At 30.4% G+C, this 19185-nt stretch overlaps 1 protein-coding gene across 1 annotated transcript; it reads left to right on the top strand.

Annotated features, from left to right (window-relative positions):
- The first annotated feature begins 1873 nt into the window (after positions 1-1873).
- On the top strand, positions 1874-18917 carry LOC123290781 (amyloid-beta-like protein). The gene is made up of 7 exons (XM_044871105.1): positions 1874-2116; positions 15137-15361; positions 15429-15798; positions 16197-16969; positions 17184-17738; positions 17797-17946; positions 18650-18917. The coding sequence occupies exons 1-7, from the start codon at positions 2051-2053 to the stop codon at positions 18914-18916; spliced, it is 2406 nt and encodes an 801-aa protein (XP_044727040.1). The 5' UTR covers positions 1874-2050; the 3' UTR covers position 18917.
- Positions 18918-19185: the final 268 nt, after the last annotated feature.

Raw genomic sequence — 19185 nt, 5'->3', positions numbered from 1 at the left:
AAAATTATTCTTGAAAAAAAAAAAATATTGTATTAAATATCAATACAATAGATACTTAAATTTACATTAATGGTTCGAAATAATGTACGATGATGTCACTAGAGTACACTAATTGTATGGTTGATACTTGGTATATTTGAAAAAAAAATTCGGTTTGATGGTTAAATAATAATATATTGAGAGTATCGTTTATGATGATATCATAGATTTAGTATTTTGTTATGTTATGATCTCAAAATATCACATACACAAACATAATACATCTTATTTAATCGTTGGTGCGTCTGTTTGTACCTCTGTGTCACAAAAAATGCACGTGTTACAGTTATAACAATATATATGTGAATTACATATACTGTTAAATAGTAATATCACTTAGAATGGTTAACTTTTGGGTTTATTTTGACTCTTGAGTATAATTATGTAACTTCTGAACGACGTGACCGATTGAGAACAAATTTACTAAATATTGTTATTGGTTTCTGTGGTATATTACGCCTCCGCCCACTTTCTTGCTTCCGGCTCCACTATGTTGTTGCAAGCGAAACAAAGCTCATAGGCCGAAGCCAGGTTTAACCGTTAAAGATCAAAGTATGGTCGAAGGTCCCCTTGATTTACACTTGCCCTCCTCCCCTCAAACATTCTTTAGGGTTGTGAGCAGTTAAATCATCGTATTGTGAGCGTAACAAGATCTGAGTCCGAATCCAGGCTGAATCCAACCCCATTTCCAATTGATTCCCCTTTTTAGGAGGGTAGACTTAAATATTATCTATACCATACTTCAAGTGAAGCGAGTTCTGATGCCAAATAACTAAGTCAGATTGAATGAAAATTTGGGGTCTAGAAGAAGAGGGTCGAGGAGACAAGTGGGAATATTGTGTGGTATTATTTTATTATAGTTTATCTAGCGAGTAACGGCTAGTGCGTACTATAGAATCATATAGAATAAACCAACTATACCATTATATGAGTGAGTGAGTCACTGAAGAAGACATATAATATTATAGGAACTTCTTCTGTATAGAGCAGATACCACAAATTAAGAGTCTTCTTAATATTTAATTCTTCGCATGCTTGGTAAAGTTAATAGACAAATGCCACAAGCAATTTCAATGTTTGCAATTTATTGTATTGTACGTCTTTACTGTCGCTTGGATAGAATAACTTCAGAAGAGTAATATGCGGCTAATTGCGTTTGGATTGCATTGTCCCTATTCGCACTATAGTGTTTCATTGTTGACATTTAAGTGTTTTTTTTTTTCAATTTTTCCAGGTTAATATAAATGCCGATTTTTTCCCTATCAATACGTTGGTTGCCTTTTAAAGCACTTCCACTAATCATCTTCGTTAGTTTTCTCTTCAGATGCATATAACACTAGATATAAGGTCCTTCAGTTCCTCGAAGGAATGTATTATTCTCTATATATTTGAGTTTTGACTCTCCATATCTCAAAAAACGCGAATTTTCAGGACTTTGTTCCCTTTGGAAACTTTTAATCTACTTATTGACAACTACTAAAACCTATGATATCAGAAAGTTTACCCGAAAGCCATTTTCCATCATAATTGTGCGTTATACGTAATTTGAAATATTTCTTAATGGGCTAATGAGTATAAAAATGCCGTTGTTGAATCGAGTGCTTATTGCTTTGATAATTTGCATAATTTATCTGAGCACCTTCTCACTAAACATTCTTATCTGTCAAAAGTTTAACCAATAGGTCAAGGAGAAGAAAAATAAGTTAAAGATGGCTCATCATTGCTGGTATTTGGTCTATAATGATACATAGATATTGTATTATACAGAAAACAATATTATATATACTATTGAATAAAGTCTCACATTTGGTCTCACTCCGTACGGTGAGTATTCAGTATAGTATAGTCGAGCAGTCGACAGTCGTATTCGTTATAGAGTAGTGGTAAAGAGGATTGTCGATAATAGCGCTGCAGTTTGGTGCAGTCTGACAACTCCCATTGTAAGAGTTAACTGTGTTTCTCTTGTGTGTTACTACTAAAATACACTCGAATAAATAAAAAAAAATTCAAAATGTTACGTTTTTCAACCGGTTTTTGGGTGCTTTATGTGTATATTCAAATATTTTGCAATATTCAGGTATTTAATATTAATTATTTTTGTATCAATTTCAAAAAATTTACTATAAAATATATCATTTAAATATCGTATGTATGTATATATAATAATTTCGGCCATGATACCACTCTTATATTAGTGTAGTGAGCCGACGTTAGAACATTGATTTTTAAAATAATCACACTATTATTATTATATATACAATCTTTTTTTTTTTATTTAACATTTAATTTCATTTTTAATAAAAAAAATTATTTATTTTATCTTTTATGCTTTCTTTTATTTACTTTGTACTAACACACACCTGACCTGTAAATATCCATTACCCACCTGCTCCTTAAATTACCTACTTTGTTCCTTTATTTTTTTTTGTCATTTATTTTTATAATTTACCTTTGCTTACCTCTGTAATAATAACATTATCATTCAAAAGGTATAGCAATTAGATTACCTATGTATTTATTGTTGTGTATTTCATTTAAAAGTTGGATAGCACTGGTTTCATTGGGTTTATGGCACCTTTATGTCTCCTAAAATATTATATTTCTAGTAGTCGTATATATAGCTCTTTTAATATCTTATCTCTTATACAAATACACAAATGTTATGTATGATATGGATGAAAGGAATGATGACTAACTCTTAAGGTTATTAGCTCCGATCGATTTTGTTGTTGCGTTTTATTTTATAGCTCACTAGCTTATTATTTTATATCAAACTATTTGTATATATTTCACCTGTTATTCTAATTAAAATATTGATTTTTTTTCCATACATTTTATATAATCATCGAAATATAGAAAATATTGACAAATTATTACCTATTTATTTTCGATAAAATTATAATTTCTATTTTTTTTTTTAAATAATTAATAGATAAATTAATATTTATTATTATTATTAGACAACAACAAACAAAAATGAATGATAAAAATATGCAATTAATTAGTATGTAGTATGCTTTTAGAAATATAGGTCCCAAATTGGAAAAGCAATTTTGATATTTTAAAAGTCGTTAGATTTAATATTGATGTTCCATGTGTCATGGGATATTTGACATCGTTCTTAACTGAATATGGCGGATGTAAAGGAACATCATAAAAGTATTATAATATTATATTTTAAAGTTTCTATCTATATAAATTAACTCCGTTAAAATATTGTGCCATTTTCAATCATAAAATAATTCATATAGAAAGAAAAAATTATGTAATATAGTAGGAAAAGTCTATAAATTCTGAAAAAGTAGTTACTGGAATAATAGGGAATTATTCAATAATTCGTTGGAAAACGTCCAAAATAATTGATAATATTTTATCTGAAGATATAATTTGAAACTTGGGTAGCAACCAATTTGCACGTGGACAATTCTACTAGCGAGTTGACAATTTCGAACTGAATTTAGTTTTATACTTTAATATAAGATATTCTTTTTTTAAAGAACCATGGAATGCTTTTGAATTTACTTAATAAAAAAGTCGTGAACATTGTAGATTAAGTAATAAAAGTACAAACTCATATTTATTCATTGCTGCAAACTAAGTCTTGGCAGCTGCAAGAATTGATGTTAACGCATATTAACAGAATTATTGCATATTTGTGAAAATACGGGAATTGAGTTGTGACTTCCTGTAAATTATGCTCGGTTGCGTGTTAATATGTATTTTGGTTCTGCGTGTTATGAAACTGTATAAAAATAAACGAATGTGATCCTTCTAAAAAATTCGAAAAACATGGTTCAATTTGAAAAAGTAATACGTCTAAGAGCTGTAATTCTTTCTCGGATCATAAATTCATGTATTTATTCAGCGTGGAAAGAGACTTGTAAACTTTTGAAAATCTGGACATGTCAGAACTTAAAGAATCTGTATGTTAGGGAATAGACAAGGAGTTTCATTCGCAGTACGGGAAAATGATAATGTTTTCTGAAATATTGAAATTGATGGTTAATTCTTTCGATATGTTGTGTTGTTGAGTTCGATTTACCAGAGTACAGTATTTTATCGAAATTTGAAGTTAATGGAGTACCTATTTTGGAGTCCCATGGAGTACCATCAAATCAGCCAAGGAATTTTATGAGACCAGTTAGTTTACCACTCTGTTTATTGCAAAAATATGTAATTGGGGTATGCAGAACTTTTAAGAAATCTGAGCAGTATAGTGAATAATTATATAAATACATAATTGGCGGACAATCGATGCTAAGACTATTTTCCATCGCATTTATACTGAATTATAAAATTTACTTCTACACTGTTGATTGGTTAAGGCTAAGGACTTTACGTCTCTTAAATTTCAGCTTACAATTAATTATTTTTAAGGAATATTGAGGAATCTAATAATATCATTATATTTAATGATGAAGTGCGAAAATTAGCGCTTCATAAAACTTCCAAAATATCGGAAAGTGTAATCGATGTGTATAAAAGTATAAATTTTAAACCATCGATACCATTGTGTATCAAGTACTATTTTCGATTAAATAAAAATAAATGTGAAATTTCGGAACTAAACGAAATAAAACATCTAGAATTTCCGGCGTAAAAAGGCTTAAGTAATATTTCACATGGTTTTATTTTTTAAATTGTCAATCTTGTATGCAATGTGAAATTAATAAAAGTTTTCTCAAGCAGAAGCCAGTAAGATGTAACTTTACAACAATGATGTCAATTGTGGAAATAAACCTTTCAGGGGGACAGAGAATCGTGAATTTGCGGGGCCTTTGGATAATACTACTTAGGGGCCTGCCTTATTAACCAACTAATTGTCATTTTCTCAAAAAACTTTTTTCTTTAGTGATAGGAAAAAAATTTGACAATAAAATAACTGCACAATATTATTGCAAAATAAATTGACATGTTTTGTGTAGTTATGATATATAAATTATAAAACATCCTTTTTGCATTTTATGCTACAAATTCCTTCATTTGCTCATTACATAAAGGAGTTACAACCTTTCTTAAATCGCAATTTATGGAAAGAACTGATGAATGATTTAGTCGATGATTTGATCCTATATAACGTTAAAAAAACCTTTAAGATGGTATAGCAATTTGGGAAACAAGTTTTTTTCTTTACTCCAACATCAATATCGTTCTCAAATAAATCCACATTTACGTTCTAAATATGTCCACATTTGCATAAAGTAAAGAAGAAGCAACTGTTGAAAGTAATCCTTTGTAGAAATAATTTGACCAAAAGGCTTACTAATTCTTACTATTCTGAAAAACTCTCTTTTTAAGTCTTTTCTCTAAAATATTTACACAAGAGTTGAGTATATGTAAAAGTATCTATCGACAACAACTAGGAATCTTAACGAAAGTATCGAGTAGTACAAATACTTTTTGCTGGACGTCATGGAAGACCAATAACTGAGCATCGCTAAAACCATATTGACGATGTCAGTTAAGGGTGAATAAAACAAAGGAAATATTAATATGAGATAAAAATTACCACACAACTTGTACACCTAATCATATACCACAAACTTTATAGTAAGGGGCAGGTATAGAAGATTTATTTTATAAACATGACACAACAGCACACTACAAAGTAATATACCGATATCCATCGACTGACTGTTAGGTATTGTCCCTCTCAAAATAATAAAAAACATGAATTGAATACATAATTTTTAGAATTCGATTATAAATTATTAAAAAAAAAAATGGCGTGCATAATAATATTTATATGTACCTACATAATATATAATATTATTATTTTTTTTAAATATTCAATGAGTCACAACTAACAATCGATTTTCATTGTTAGTGAGTCAGTCAGTCAGTTAACCAATATAACAGAAGTACCTAATAGTTTGAGACATTTCTTGGCAAGAACTATGATATTCATACAGCCTGGCTCAGAATAATAATTCTTGGAAATCAAGAGTGATGTATCTTGTTACAATGAGGGTGATATTTAATCGTGATAAGAGCATTAGAATTATATTAACTTGCACAATAATATTTAAAATTATACGTATATTAAGTTTTGTACATCCTTAAGGATGTATGAGCACCCTGGTAATTTTGGATAAAAGGCTTGTTTTTTTTTATGAAGTTGGACTAACATTTGTCTTATGGGAAAACGGTAGATTGATGATATGTTTTCATAGATTTCTCCAAAACTAGTCGATGGAAATTAAAAAAGAAACTATTGAAATTAAAGTTAAAACAATATAAAACGAAAAGTAAGCATAAAATTTTTCAATATCTGGAGTAATTTTAAAAATATCGAAAATTGTGTTTAATTATTTAGCTTTCGATATTTCGAAAACCAAGGTAGATATCGAAGATTGAAGTTATAACAAAATTTACCATCAAAGTTGTAAATAAGGTACAAATGATTCCAACCGCAAGTCTAAACTTGCCTTGGCGATCGTACTACCTTAAACTTATGAATTGTAGGAATTAAAATTACTATTTCGTGCAATAAAATAATAAGTAGAGACAGGTACTACAAAATACTATATCAAGAAATTCAAACTGAAAAGACACATTCTAACCATTATATTAGGTACTACCACTCGTGGTTTTCGCTATCTGACCAACTCGACAAGTCGAAAGTAGAGTTAATGCTTGATGACTTTTCTTTTATTCATTGTTCATTTACTTTCATAAATTATTATTTTTTATTCTTCTCGTAATTTTAATGTTTTTAATACAATTAATGTTTATTATCTACATCTTATGTGTTCGAAAAGGTCAAAATTGATTAATTTAAATCAAATTTCGATGATAAAACCAGTACAGGAGTACCTTTTTTTATACGAATAATCCAACTCTAGTATCAGTTGCGTAACCAATTTCGTACGCGTTACCTATGCCTAGAGTAGCGAGTTCGATTATCACCGTCACAGCAAAAAATTAATTTATATGATGGGCTCAAAATAATTGAGAATCTAAAATCAACCAAAAAGGAGGTAAAATACATATGGAGTATCACAATGGACCTCTGGTCTCTGCGTAAGTGTTGGAATTGTCAAACCTGCCCTTAAACCCACTTACCTACAAGAATCATACGCCTAGGGGAAAACAAAAGTCCATTTAGATCCCACACTGAGTTATATAGCTGCTGAATTTTCTATTATCAGTTCTCAAAAGAACTATAAATAGACCTAGTGACTAAAAGGTTGACTTGAATGGTAATCTACCCTCTGGTGGCCACCTTAATCAGATTAAACTATGTATATAAATTCACTTAATCTGATGATTATGTTAAGTAAATCTAGCACATTTTGTCTGTTTCGTCTGTTCACAATGGCTGTTAAAAAAATATAAAATTTAAATCTAGTACGTTTTGTCTGTTCATTTCGTTCATACTGTCACAATTGTCCAAGAGTTTTATCACTTCAGAGTTCGCGCAATTTCTTCACACACTGTGGGCACTTCGAGACTTCAGTGAATATCGTTCTATACTAGCCGTGACTGTTTTTTCAAAAATTTGATTAAAATAACGATTTGTGAGACGCTTCATTGTCATAGTGCAAACTCAACAAATTTTTCGGTCAAATTATATATGGGACCTGTGCTGACATTCATCTGGAGTTAGGTAAGGTTAAGTTAGAGGGACTTTCCTGAGATGGGACACACTTAGAGCATAGGTTCCGTTGTGATAGCGAAAAGTGATACTCATTTGGAGCTGTTTTAGAATTTGCAGGAGTGCTTTGAAGTCAACGGACTTCAGGTCGGAGAGGTCGTCAAAGAAAGTCTGGCTCAAATGAGCCATCTCCTCCTGGCAAGAGCTGGACACTGACAGAGAAAATGAATTCGTCTAGACTTCGTTAAGAAAAATTTCGGAAAACTTTCACAAACATAGAAAGTTACTTTATTATTATCCCTGCAATTAATCGCGCTGTTATTTATAATTGACAAACTTTCGAAGGCTATGTTTCTGGAATTCTAGCTCATTAACACTTAGTTGCGAATTATACAAACAGAATAAGCAAAATGGGTGACTATTTAATCTGGTAGAACATTTGCCGAGTATTGTTTATAATCAACACTCTGTATGGAAGTATAAACCACATATATAGGCAATTTACATCACTTTAATATTCATTTATTATTTATAAAAATAAATTTTATACTTGAAATAAAATAGTCAATAATCAGTTAATGTATTGCATTGTTGTATAAAAGTCGCCTTTTATTTTCAATCATAATTACATAATTTTTTAATAAGCTGCAGTTCTGATAACGTCATACTGCGAACAACACTAAATATTATTTCTATGTATGTTCATTCATTTGAAATTCTACAATATTTTTCGAAAACAAAGATTTATTCATGGAAATCTCCGATAAGAAAATTAATCCCTTTAGTTGTAAAGTTGCAACAGCATAAGAAACTATAGTAAACGTAACATGTCACTAATTTTATTAAAATTCAATTTTTGGATGCGTTTTTAGGTTTTAGGTACTTTAAAAGTTTGTCTCATGATAATATTTGTTCACCAATGATTTTCAAAAATGCATATAATGAATGCTTCGATGGCAATTAAACGTCAAACTGAGAATTAACCCATGTTTTCTTTTCGGGTATACCAAGGTTTTTTGGTTTCTAACAATTATTTATGAACTAGCAACTTACAATTTTAGTTAATTCTTATTGAGAAAGGTCCTAAACTGAAAACGTTTAAGATACTAATAAAACTGTTATAAATATTTTGCAAAAGCGAATTAATACATGTATTGAAAGTTAAATTAAATCGAACGGAAATGTTGCTGCTATTTAAAATATTAACTTCTTTATACTTCCAATCTGTCGTTCACATACCTTAAAAATGGATGTACGAACGTTTATTAATTATGTAATGTGTATAATTTTATGAGTAGACATAATGAAATATGACTATCCAAAAATCCTCGCATTTTGATTGCTGATTCCAGAAAATACTAAAAACTTTATATTGACGTAATAAGTCGCTATAATATTAAGACTGGCCAGGCAGTGTTATTAAGGAATCCACTACATTCGAGAATGTTTTCGTACGGAAACTTCTTTGTTTCATTTTCAAATTTTGCATCCTTTGAAACGTAAAATGAATTGCCAATGGGTAATTCAATCAATACTTATGAAAGCTATTATTATACAGGACTGGGGGAAAATATGAAAACAACTGAAAATATTGGAAATTAGACGAAAAATTGTAGAGAGAGAAACTAGAGTAAAGTAAATGAGGAATTTAGAATGACTTTATATTTGGCCTCGACATACAAAGTCGTAAAGTTCGACCTTTATATCTTGGACTATTAGGAAAAAGTTTTTTTAATTATTATACATAGGTATATTTTTACAAAAATTAAATTCAATTTCTGTCGAATTTATTAGATGTTCGAAATGAACCAAAGATGTTTGTTATTTTATAAAGAAAACCTTCTCTTGTTAAGTGCTCCTGTATGCCTAATCAGCTATGGACATGTGTTGTTTTTAAATTACCTTGAACTTGAAGGTCAAGGTAAAATACAAGGTCACTTCAATTATTTGTTCGATTTTCTACAATTTTTGTCCCTAAGTTTTCCATTTTTTAGGAATTTCTATCCTTTTTCTCAATCTATATACATATTTAAAAAGGCTTCTTATCGAAATTAGTATGACAAAAAACTTTTATCTTATTCGATAAAACGTGCTTTGAAACTAATATGCTCGCAAGATTGAAAAAATTTATATTCACTGCCTCGCAGTAATTAGATTCTCTAAGAAATCGAATAATATAACTAAAAACAATTTTGCTTAGAAGTTTTCGGAACCATATTAGGAATTCACAAGATGATTTTTATGTAAATGTTGTAATAAAGGAACTTGCTAATTATATTTAGAGACTTTAAATTAAGAAAAAGTAAATAAAATTATACTCATTTAAAGGTTAAAAAAATTAAATAATATATACCTAAAAAATAAATGACAATCATGGAGCTATGGTGTAATTGCGCATGCGTTGTGTACATATGATATATTATATAAATAGAATAATATATTTTTTGTTGATTAAGAAATATTTTCTTATATTAAAATGATTATATATAGTAATTAAAAAATAATATTTACCTAAGTGTATCTCTGTTATCTATCACAATAAGATCTTAAAATTATATTTAGGTGCACCATATTAATATCGTATAAAGTTACGTTACACATATGATAGTATACCTACCTATGTTATATAATCTTATAAACGGATATCCTGTATTAAATAAGGATATTCACACCTTATGGTTAATTTAAGATTATATATTGTTAGGGGTAGGATTCTTATGTATTGTGTCTTTACACAATGCACAGTTTTAGTCCATGGAACTTGTATTTCCAAGAAACTCATATATGTTAGTTTTCTTTCGACATTCTAATGTCATTTTGCGACATTAATTCCCTAAAGAGAACAGCTATAAAGATGTGCAAGTACAATACAAGGCTAGTATTCTTCCAAGATTTACAAATTTAACAACTCACCTGGTGACAATCATCAAAGAATAACCGAATAAAATTTTTTATTGTTGGTATATTATATTATATACATCTTCACCAATTTCTTCAAAAATTAATCCCGATTGGATTATACGAATAAAAAATATGCATGTTTCTAAAAATATTAGACATAAACTAATATAATTTAGTTTAAGATAAAAAAAAAAACATGTTGGTAACTGACAATATGAATTTTGAGGTAGGTATAGCTTTTCCGAGTTCAGATTCCGAAATAATCATAAATATCGTAGTATGCATATTTAAGATGTCTGTAATTTTTATCCAATTTTCAAGATTAGCGCTCATAGGCATTATAAAAAAAATTTGCGCGCCTCTTAATATAACTCTATCACTAAAGATTTTTTTTCAGTTCCTTAGATTCAAGTTCCTTATTTCTTAGAACCTGTAAAATCACGTTGGTTATTTAGGGCAGTTTTCAGACTCTGGCTATCGTTGTTAAATAAGAACATAAGATGGATAAATATTTTTCTGAATCACCAAAACTTTACTAACAAGTTTGCTTTATTTTGAACTTCTTCAGTGTTCAAACTGATAAAATTGCTTAAAAACGAAAATGTATTGCAAAATTGCTGTACACTTCTCGTCTCTTTTGAAGTTAAAATTTTCCCTTTCTGCAGAAATTATATGAATTGGACTGTCATACGTCAAATGTCAATATCAACGGACTGAAATTTTTTGCATATTTATTAAGACAATTAATTTGATGTCTGTTTAAAAACTTCCAAGCGCGTGCCTCTTTGTAAACTTCGCATCTGTAGACACTTGCCTACTTTGATTTATGAATAATCCAACTCTGAAGGTAGTCCTTATAGAATGAGATTACTGTTTCACTTACAAAAGGATAGCCATGTTTCTTATCAATAGGATATTTATACGCCTAACTCTCATCAACATCTGCATTATATTTTTGCATTGCTCCATTTTATTATATTCATGTATTTTGGTACATATTTTGAGATTTTATGTAATCATCAAAATCCTTGCTCTATATATCTAAACAATGTATTTATTTAAATAACATTTGATTTAGTACCAATTAAGTTTCAATGACAATATATAAGAAAGATATAAATTACAAGTACTTACTTAGTAATTTAGCAGAAGATCCGTTTTACAATCAATTAATTAAATATATAATTTATAGACAAAATTTAATTAAATCGAATTGATTTATTATTATATAAAATATAAGTACTACATATAGGATATCCATTTACCTTGGACGAGCTTTGGGTATATATTTACAGATAAATAACTTTGATTGCATGTGGATATTTTAAATGTTATTTGCTTATTTTTATCGTGATCTAATTTTCTTAAGAACTCAAATAACAATTTGATAATAAAAAGTACGAGTTTTTTAATCCGGTGTAGATCCTAAATAGTCAGAGGTCAGAAAGATCAGCAAAACGATGTGTCCTCTGAAAAAAATAGAATTTAGAACTAAGACAACTACAAAATCGAAAACTGGGGGCTCTTAGATAATTTGTGGTAATTTGTTTTAGAAAAATAGATGGTTTTAAGAAATTTATTCTCCTTGTTCTTTGAGGATTAAAGTATAAATATTCAAAAGTAAATACAAAGAAACGAATTTCAGCCATAGATGTATTAATCTAAATTTAAAAGAAAAGATAAATCCGAAGTCCTACATCCCATCAATTTCCGAAGTCCTACATGTTTATTTCTGTACGGTATTTATATTAATCGCTTCGGATACTTATGCAGAGTTAGTATACAGCAACGCGGTACATATTTGGTGGTGCAGGGGTGAGACACCAAGGGGTGTGACATTCATAATCTCACTTGTACCTAGCAAAACTTCGACCATGGTGCTTAGGGGCATTTTTTCCCAACATGATTCCTGGTGGGTCATTGAATTCGAAAAATTTCAGCATGAGTTTGTGGTCTATAGTGTGCTTCTCTATAATATATATACAGTCAAACCTGGATAAGCGTTCAAGGGAGCACAATCTCGTTCTCGCTTATAGAGGTTTCTCACTAACCAGAGTTTCTCGCTAATGCAAGTACATGGTTAGCGTTTCTCTCTTATAGAGGTACGCAACAATAACAAGTCTTTTATGTATGTATACGTATATATTTTTATTGTAGCTATAATTCCTCCTAAATGATATAAATAAATAAAGCTCGACTGTCGCCTTTAGAGGTATAGATAAGTAGCAATCTCACTTACGGAGGTCCATGAGGGAAAAACGACTCTCTCTTACAGGAGTTTCTTTTTCTCGCTAATATAGGTTTTAGAAGCCTAAAATGACGGGTCCTGGCTATTACTCACACTTATAGAGTTTTCTCACTCATCCAGTTCTCACTTACCCAGGTTTGACTGTACATATAAAGAATCGATATTTTTAGATCTTTAATATAGTTATGTGGAATAAATTGAAGTTCTGATTATTGAATAGAAATCGAATGAAATGAATAAAATAAGTGGGCGTTCGTTATATTCTATTGAACATTGATTGTAAATTTATTATTATATTTAAATTGTATTAGTTAGAACGTCTATAAGTTGATGACGATCAAAATCAAACAGACGCGACTAGGAGACACAAGTCAATATCATATAACAATACAATTATTATTGTATATGCATGTGTAACAGAACAGAAATGTATAGGCCAGACTAGTTGTTACTCGCCATATCATCCACACGTGTCAAAGAAACAATTAATACTATATCAACTTATAAACCAGCCTGATTATAAATTAAAAAAATGACTAAACACCTCTATGTTATTTACAGGATCAAAATAAACCCATTCCTCTTTGTATACCTACTACGTGTAATTCGTTTTTTCATCGATCGATACTTTCAATGAAATAAAACTTGATTGCATCCGAAGTTCCTAGAAATACATAGAAAAATATTTTATAAAGCTTATGTAGCCTTTAATTAGCTTTATTCGTTAAAGCGATATTGTGTAAAAAAACAAATATAAATTCGTGGTCAGCTTACGTAACGAGATTTGTAGTATGCTTATTATTAATTATCGAGAGGGTCACAAAATGTGACACTGAATTTTTCTTAACGTGATGCTCCTAATATAAATAATTGACATGATACTAGACAGTCAAAGTACGGTTAATCATGGAAATCTGTATATTCAAAAGAGTCGTTATATGAATTTAAGGAAGATTTTACGATTTTACATGAAGATAGGGAAAGTCAAAGTTAGCGGAAACATTATAAATTTAGATCTCAACCTCATCTGGGAAGACGACTTTTTCTAGAAGATAGGGCTTAACATAACATTTGTAAATGTCAAAGCTCATATGCTTATTTGATTCTTTAATCCATAGAATATTATACATAGAGAACGCGAGGAATTTGCTAGCCTGTAAGTGGATGCGATATAATGAATGAGAGAGAAGTTAGTTCCCCTGTGTCCTTGTCATAATCATATGGACATATTATATACTTATTATACATGAATTAGTAAGTATAAGTATATGTATTAGATAAGGACACGGGGGAACCAACTGGCAGTCTTCTCTCTCGCTTCGCATATCGCATCCACTTACAGGCTAGCGTTCTCTACTTCATGCTTTAATTTGACTGTTTTTTCGATGTCTTTTAGAAAATTTTAGTAAGACTACTCCTTTTACAAAGAAAGTGTCTAGCATATATCTTCTAGAATGGCCTGAATGGGATTAAACGTTGTCTTCAAAATAAGAAAAATTAAGAAGACAATTTGTTATATATATTAAAAAGAATTTTTAATATGTTTTTGTGCTTAATGCCGCCCTGGTAGCAATTTGTCATTTACAAATATACCTTTTTTGGATCTGGTGGAAAAAATATTTGAAGAAAGAATAAGCCTTAATATTTCTTAGAAACTCTGAAAAAGTCTTAAGAATTCTGAATAACTTAGAATTTCTCAACGTTTTTGGAACGCCTAATGTTTATAATCGATTCTACAGTTAAACGTACATAAAGCTCTTTAATCCGATCCCTGACTAATGGGCCCTGTAATCCGGCATGAATATAACAAATACATACAATGCACCTTTATACGAAAAATATTCAACAATGCATGTTTGAACAGACTTTAACTTGATCGTATCACGAAGTTGCCATTTTTTAATAATTTGTCGAATTACAAGGCCCTCCTCGTTTATAATCCGACCAATACAATCATACGCCACTGTATTGTAAATCGCGAATAAACTGTATATTTATCGATGAAAAAATTAAAAGTAATTAATGATGCTTGTTAAGAATATCGTTTGTAATTTGTATCTTTAACCCTTCTTCAATAAAATTAAAAGCAAGAGGATGTTGTTATATTTATAGAATAACATTGACGTCATAAAGGTTGTTATAGAAAAGAGTGTTTCAACCGGAAAATTCAAATACATAATTATTCTGAGACATTATAAATCCCATCACCAAAATTCTAAACTTTATTAAACAACTATAAATATAAATGAGTTAACTAACTAAAACTTTTATGTAAAAACGTTTTATAAAGTTACTTCAAAGTTTATCTAGCAGTTTGATATAATTTTTGAAAATGTCTTTTTTGTTTTTAGATAACATATGCAACAGACAGTAGTTTAGATAGTGTTGGAGCAATTGGTAGTCCAGCAATGCTACATTTTGAGCCACAAGTAGCTGTAATGTGTGATTCTGGACCACAAGGACCTGAATATTTCCATTCACAATACATGACTGAACAGGGACATTGGCAAACTGATTTAACATCAAAACCAATATGTCCAAAAGAAAAAATGATGATTTTAGATTTTTGTAAAAAAGTATGTAGTTTTTATTATTTTTTAATCAAAATTAAGTAAATTTATGTAATTAATTAACTTCATTTAGGTATATCCAAAACGAGACATTACAAATATTGTTGAAAGTAGTCATTACATGAAAGTGAGTAATTGGTGTCGATCTGGTGCAAGTAATAATGACCAAGCACGTGGAAAATGCAAAACACAACGTTGGATCAAACCGTTCCGATGCTTGGAGGGGCCATTCCAATCTGATGCGTTATTAGTACCCGAAGGTTGTGCATTTGATCATGTACATAATGCTACACGATGTTGGCCATTCTCACGTTGGAATGGAACAGCTGGTGCAGCTTGTAATGAACGTGGTCTGCAGTTACGATCGTTTGCAATGTTGTTACCATGTGGAATTTCATTGTTTAGTGGTGTGGAATTTGTATGCTGTCCAAAACATTTCAAAGGTGAAAAAATTTGTTCTAACTCTCTTAAAAATTTAATAGCTTTACTAGTTAGTGTCTATATTTTTTACAAATTTATCCATGAGACTTAAACTAAATAAGTCCTTGAGTTTTCGAACGAGAGAAGCGATTTTTATTCTTTAGTCCTCCCTTTACAAAAAAAAAACAACGTACAAACGATGGGTTTAGGCGATAAATTTCGAATATATTCCGCCAATACTTTGAAAAATATCTTGGAGACTCAAAGTGAAACAATAGCGTAGAAAAGATTCAATTTGAAGTTTTCTTTCGACCGAGATCAAACGTATAGTAAATGAGTTAAAAGAGAGAAATCATTCTCTTTTTGCTTTTTCCTTGTTTTTACTGTGTAAGAAAATTTCTAATAAAATTTAATTTTCCAGATAATATGAAATCAAAGAAAGTCATTGACGTGTCAAGTATGAAAAATTCACCATTTGCAGCAATGGCTGTTGCACCTACCGATGATTCATTAGAATCAGATCAAGATCAAGATGATGTTGATGATACTGATTTAGATGATGATTTATCTGATGATCGTGAATTTGCTGATGATCCAAATGCAGGAGATAATAACAATACCGACGAAGATGATGATGACGACGAAGACGATTATTATGATGAAAACGATACAGATTACGTGACTCCTTCAAATAACAAAAATGTTGTAGGTGGAGCTTCAACAAAACAAACATCATCTTCCACAACTTCATCAACGACAACTTCAACTACTACAACTACAACCACTACTCCATCAACCACGACAACCACAACAGAAAAAAGTACGCCAATACCAACACCAGATCCATATTTCACACATTTCGATCCAAGAATTGAACATGAAAGTTATAAACAAGCCCAAGAACGTTTAGAAGAAACACACCGGGAAAAAGTAACAAAAGTTATGAAAAATTGGTCTGATTTAGAAGAACGATACCAAGATATGCGTGCATTAGATATAAATGCAGCAGATGCATTTAAAGCTCGTATGACACGACGATTCCAACAGACTGTGCAAACTTTGGAAGATGAAGCTGATGCGGAGAAACGACAATTAGCTGCTATGCATCAACAACGTGTTCTAGCGCATATCAATCAACGGAAAAAAGAAGCAATGCAATGTTATACACATGCATTAAATGAACACAATCCAAATGTAAGAGTCTTTTTTTTTGACACCAGTTAGGGGCATGGGATGTTCGAAACAGTTTTTAGGCAGAAGATAACAAGCTTGATTCTATGCTCATATATCGGCCAGTCTAAGATTTTGTTTCTAATAGTTTGATTGTCCAATTCTATACCTCTTCTCTTTGTTTTCTTTACTTTTATATTATTTTTAATTACTTAATATTCATTTTTAAATTTTCCAGACACATAAAGTACAAAAATGTTTACAAAAATTATTGCGTGCATTACACAAAGATCGTGCTCACGCTATAGCACATTATCGTCATTTATTAGCATCAAGCATTGAAGCTGCATCACGCGAACAACCACGAATATTAGAACGTTTAACCGACGTCGATCATACAGTGAATCAAAGTATGCAAATGTTACAACGTATTCCAGAATTAAACAATAAAATTGGACAATTAATGACTGATTACATACAAGCATTACGTTCGAAAGATGATACTCCTGGCTCATTGTTAGCATTAACACCCGAAGCTGAAGCTGCATTATTAGATAAATATCGTATGGATATTGTAAATAAACAATTAGAACGCAAACAACAAAGAATACAGGAACAACAACGTAAAGAACAAAGGAAAAAGGAACGTAATGAAATACAACATGATGAAAAGAAACGTGTCGAAGCTGTTCTAGGTAAGAAAATCACCGATTTTGATGATGCCGATGATATGGAATATGAAATTGATCAACAAACCTTCTCATCAACACAGTCATCTTCAACTTTATCTGAAGTAAGTTTAAAATTAATTTACTTGTTTTATGGATATTAATTATTACTTTTTGTTTTAGAATGGCACTGAAAAATCAACAGAAACACATACAGCTTATGTAGATGACGCTGCTGTGCAAAGAGCTGTTGAAGAAGCGTCTGCGGCAATTGAACATCAAGAGATTGTACGAGTTGCACATGCAATGCGACATGATATCAGTCATGAACCGGTATGTTATTAAGAAATAATGTATTAATCCGACCAGTTGAATTAGAAAGAAAACAAGTCTAGGAATTTAGTTTTTATTAACACATTAATCGTTATCATAATTTGTTGGCTCTATTTTTGTCCCAACAAAGTGAGCTGTGAATACTTCCACTAGTTCAATATAGCTCTAATATAAAAGATTTGACGCATTTTAGCTCTTAGATTGTTGCCCGCCGTCGCAACAAAATTAATTTAATTAATAGTTGTGATAGGCTGGTGTTGTGCATGGTATATGCATGAAGGAGGTGCACTCAGCCTCTGAAATTGAGGAGCTGATAAATGAAATTATCAGCGTGAAGGTGGGTAAAACACATATATGGTATCACAATGGGCTCTATATAATATAACCTAACCTAACCTAACCTATCTCTAAGATAGGGGGTAAAAGAGAACTAATGTTTACACAATATATTAGATCTGTAAACTGCAAAGTAAGAGATGACTTACCTTGTTTCATGGCTTAAACATAAGAGAATTGCCGGAATTCTTACCGAATTGGGAGAATGTATTCCATTATTTCATTCCTTCGATTATTTCCTACAAAGCACTTCGAATTTAGCAACCAATTAAACGAAATAATTCCATATGATCTTAATAAAATCTCAACATATTTATGACAATTTAAAAATTTTATTCTGAAAATTAATTATTTGGTATTATTTCAGTCATATTCTGTGCGACGAGAAGTATATGGTCATCACGAAAGTGGTCGCAGTGTTTACTTCACATTAGCATTCGCTGGTCTAGCATTAATGGCAGCCGCCGTAGCTGGTGTTGCCGTTGCAGCTAGACGACGGGCCGCTCGTCATCCACATGCACATGGTTTTGTGGAAGTAGATCAGGCAGCAACACCTGAAGAACGACATGTAGCTAATATGCAAATTAATGGTTATGAAAATCCAACATATAAATATTTTGAAGTGAAAGAATAAAACACAAACAAAAATTAAAAAATTTTTAATTTAAAAAAATATTTAATTAATAAATTCTAAAAAAAAAAAATTAAAATAATTTGTATACAAACAACAAAACAACAACCAACAAACAACAACAATAATATAACATATTTGTATATTATTAATGTTTAATTGTATAGAACGAGGTTAGTTATTTACTGTTTTTTGTTTTTAATATTCATTAAATCTGTCGCCATTTTGTCAAGTTATGATCATGTTCTCAAATACTGATAAATATTTGAAAT

The sequence above is a fragment of the Chrysoperla carnea genome, chromosome 1, assembly GCF_905475395.1.
Source record: "Chrysoperla carnea chromosome 1, inChrCarn1.1, whole genome shotgun sequence".
Taxonomy (NCBI): Eukaryota; Metazoa; Arthropoda; class Insecta; order Neuroptera; family Chrysopidae; genus Chrysoperla; species Chrysoperla carnea.
Note: the sequence above shows the minus strand (reverse complement) of the source record. Positions and strands in the feature narration are given on the sequence as shown.

Bases quoted from the DNA above. Each gene is read 5' to 3' on its own strand.
- LOC123290781 (XM_044871105.1), top strand. From the start codon at position 2,051: ATGTTACGTTTTTCAACCGGTTTTTGGGTGCTTTATGTGTATATTCAA. The intron at 2,117-15,136 runs GTATTTAATATT...TTTTGTTTTTAG, and splicing joins AAATATTTTGCAATATTCAG to ATAACATATGCAACAGACAG. The intron at 17,739-17,796 runs GTAAGTTTAAAA...TTTTTGTTTTAG, and splicing joins CATCTTCAACTTTATCTGAA to AATGGCACTGAAAAATCAAC.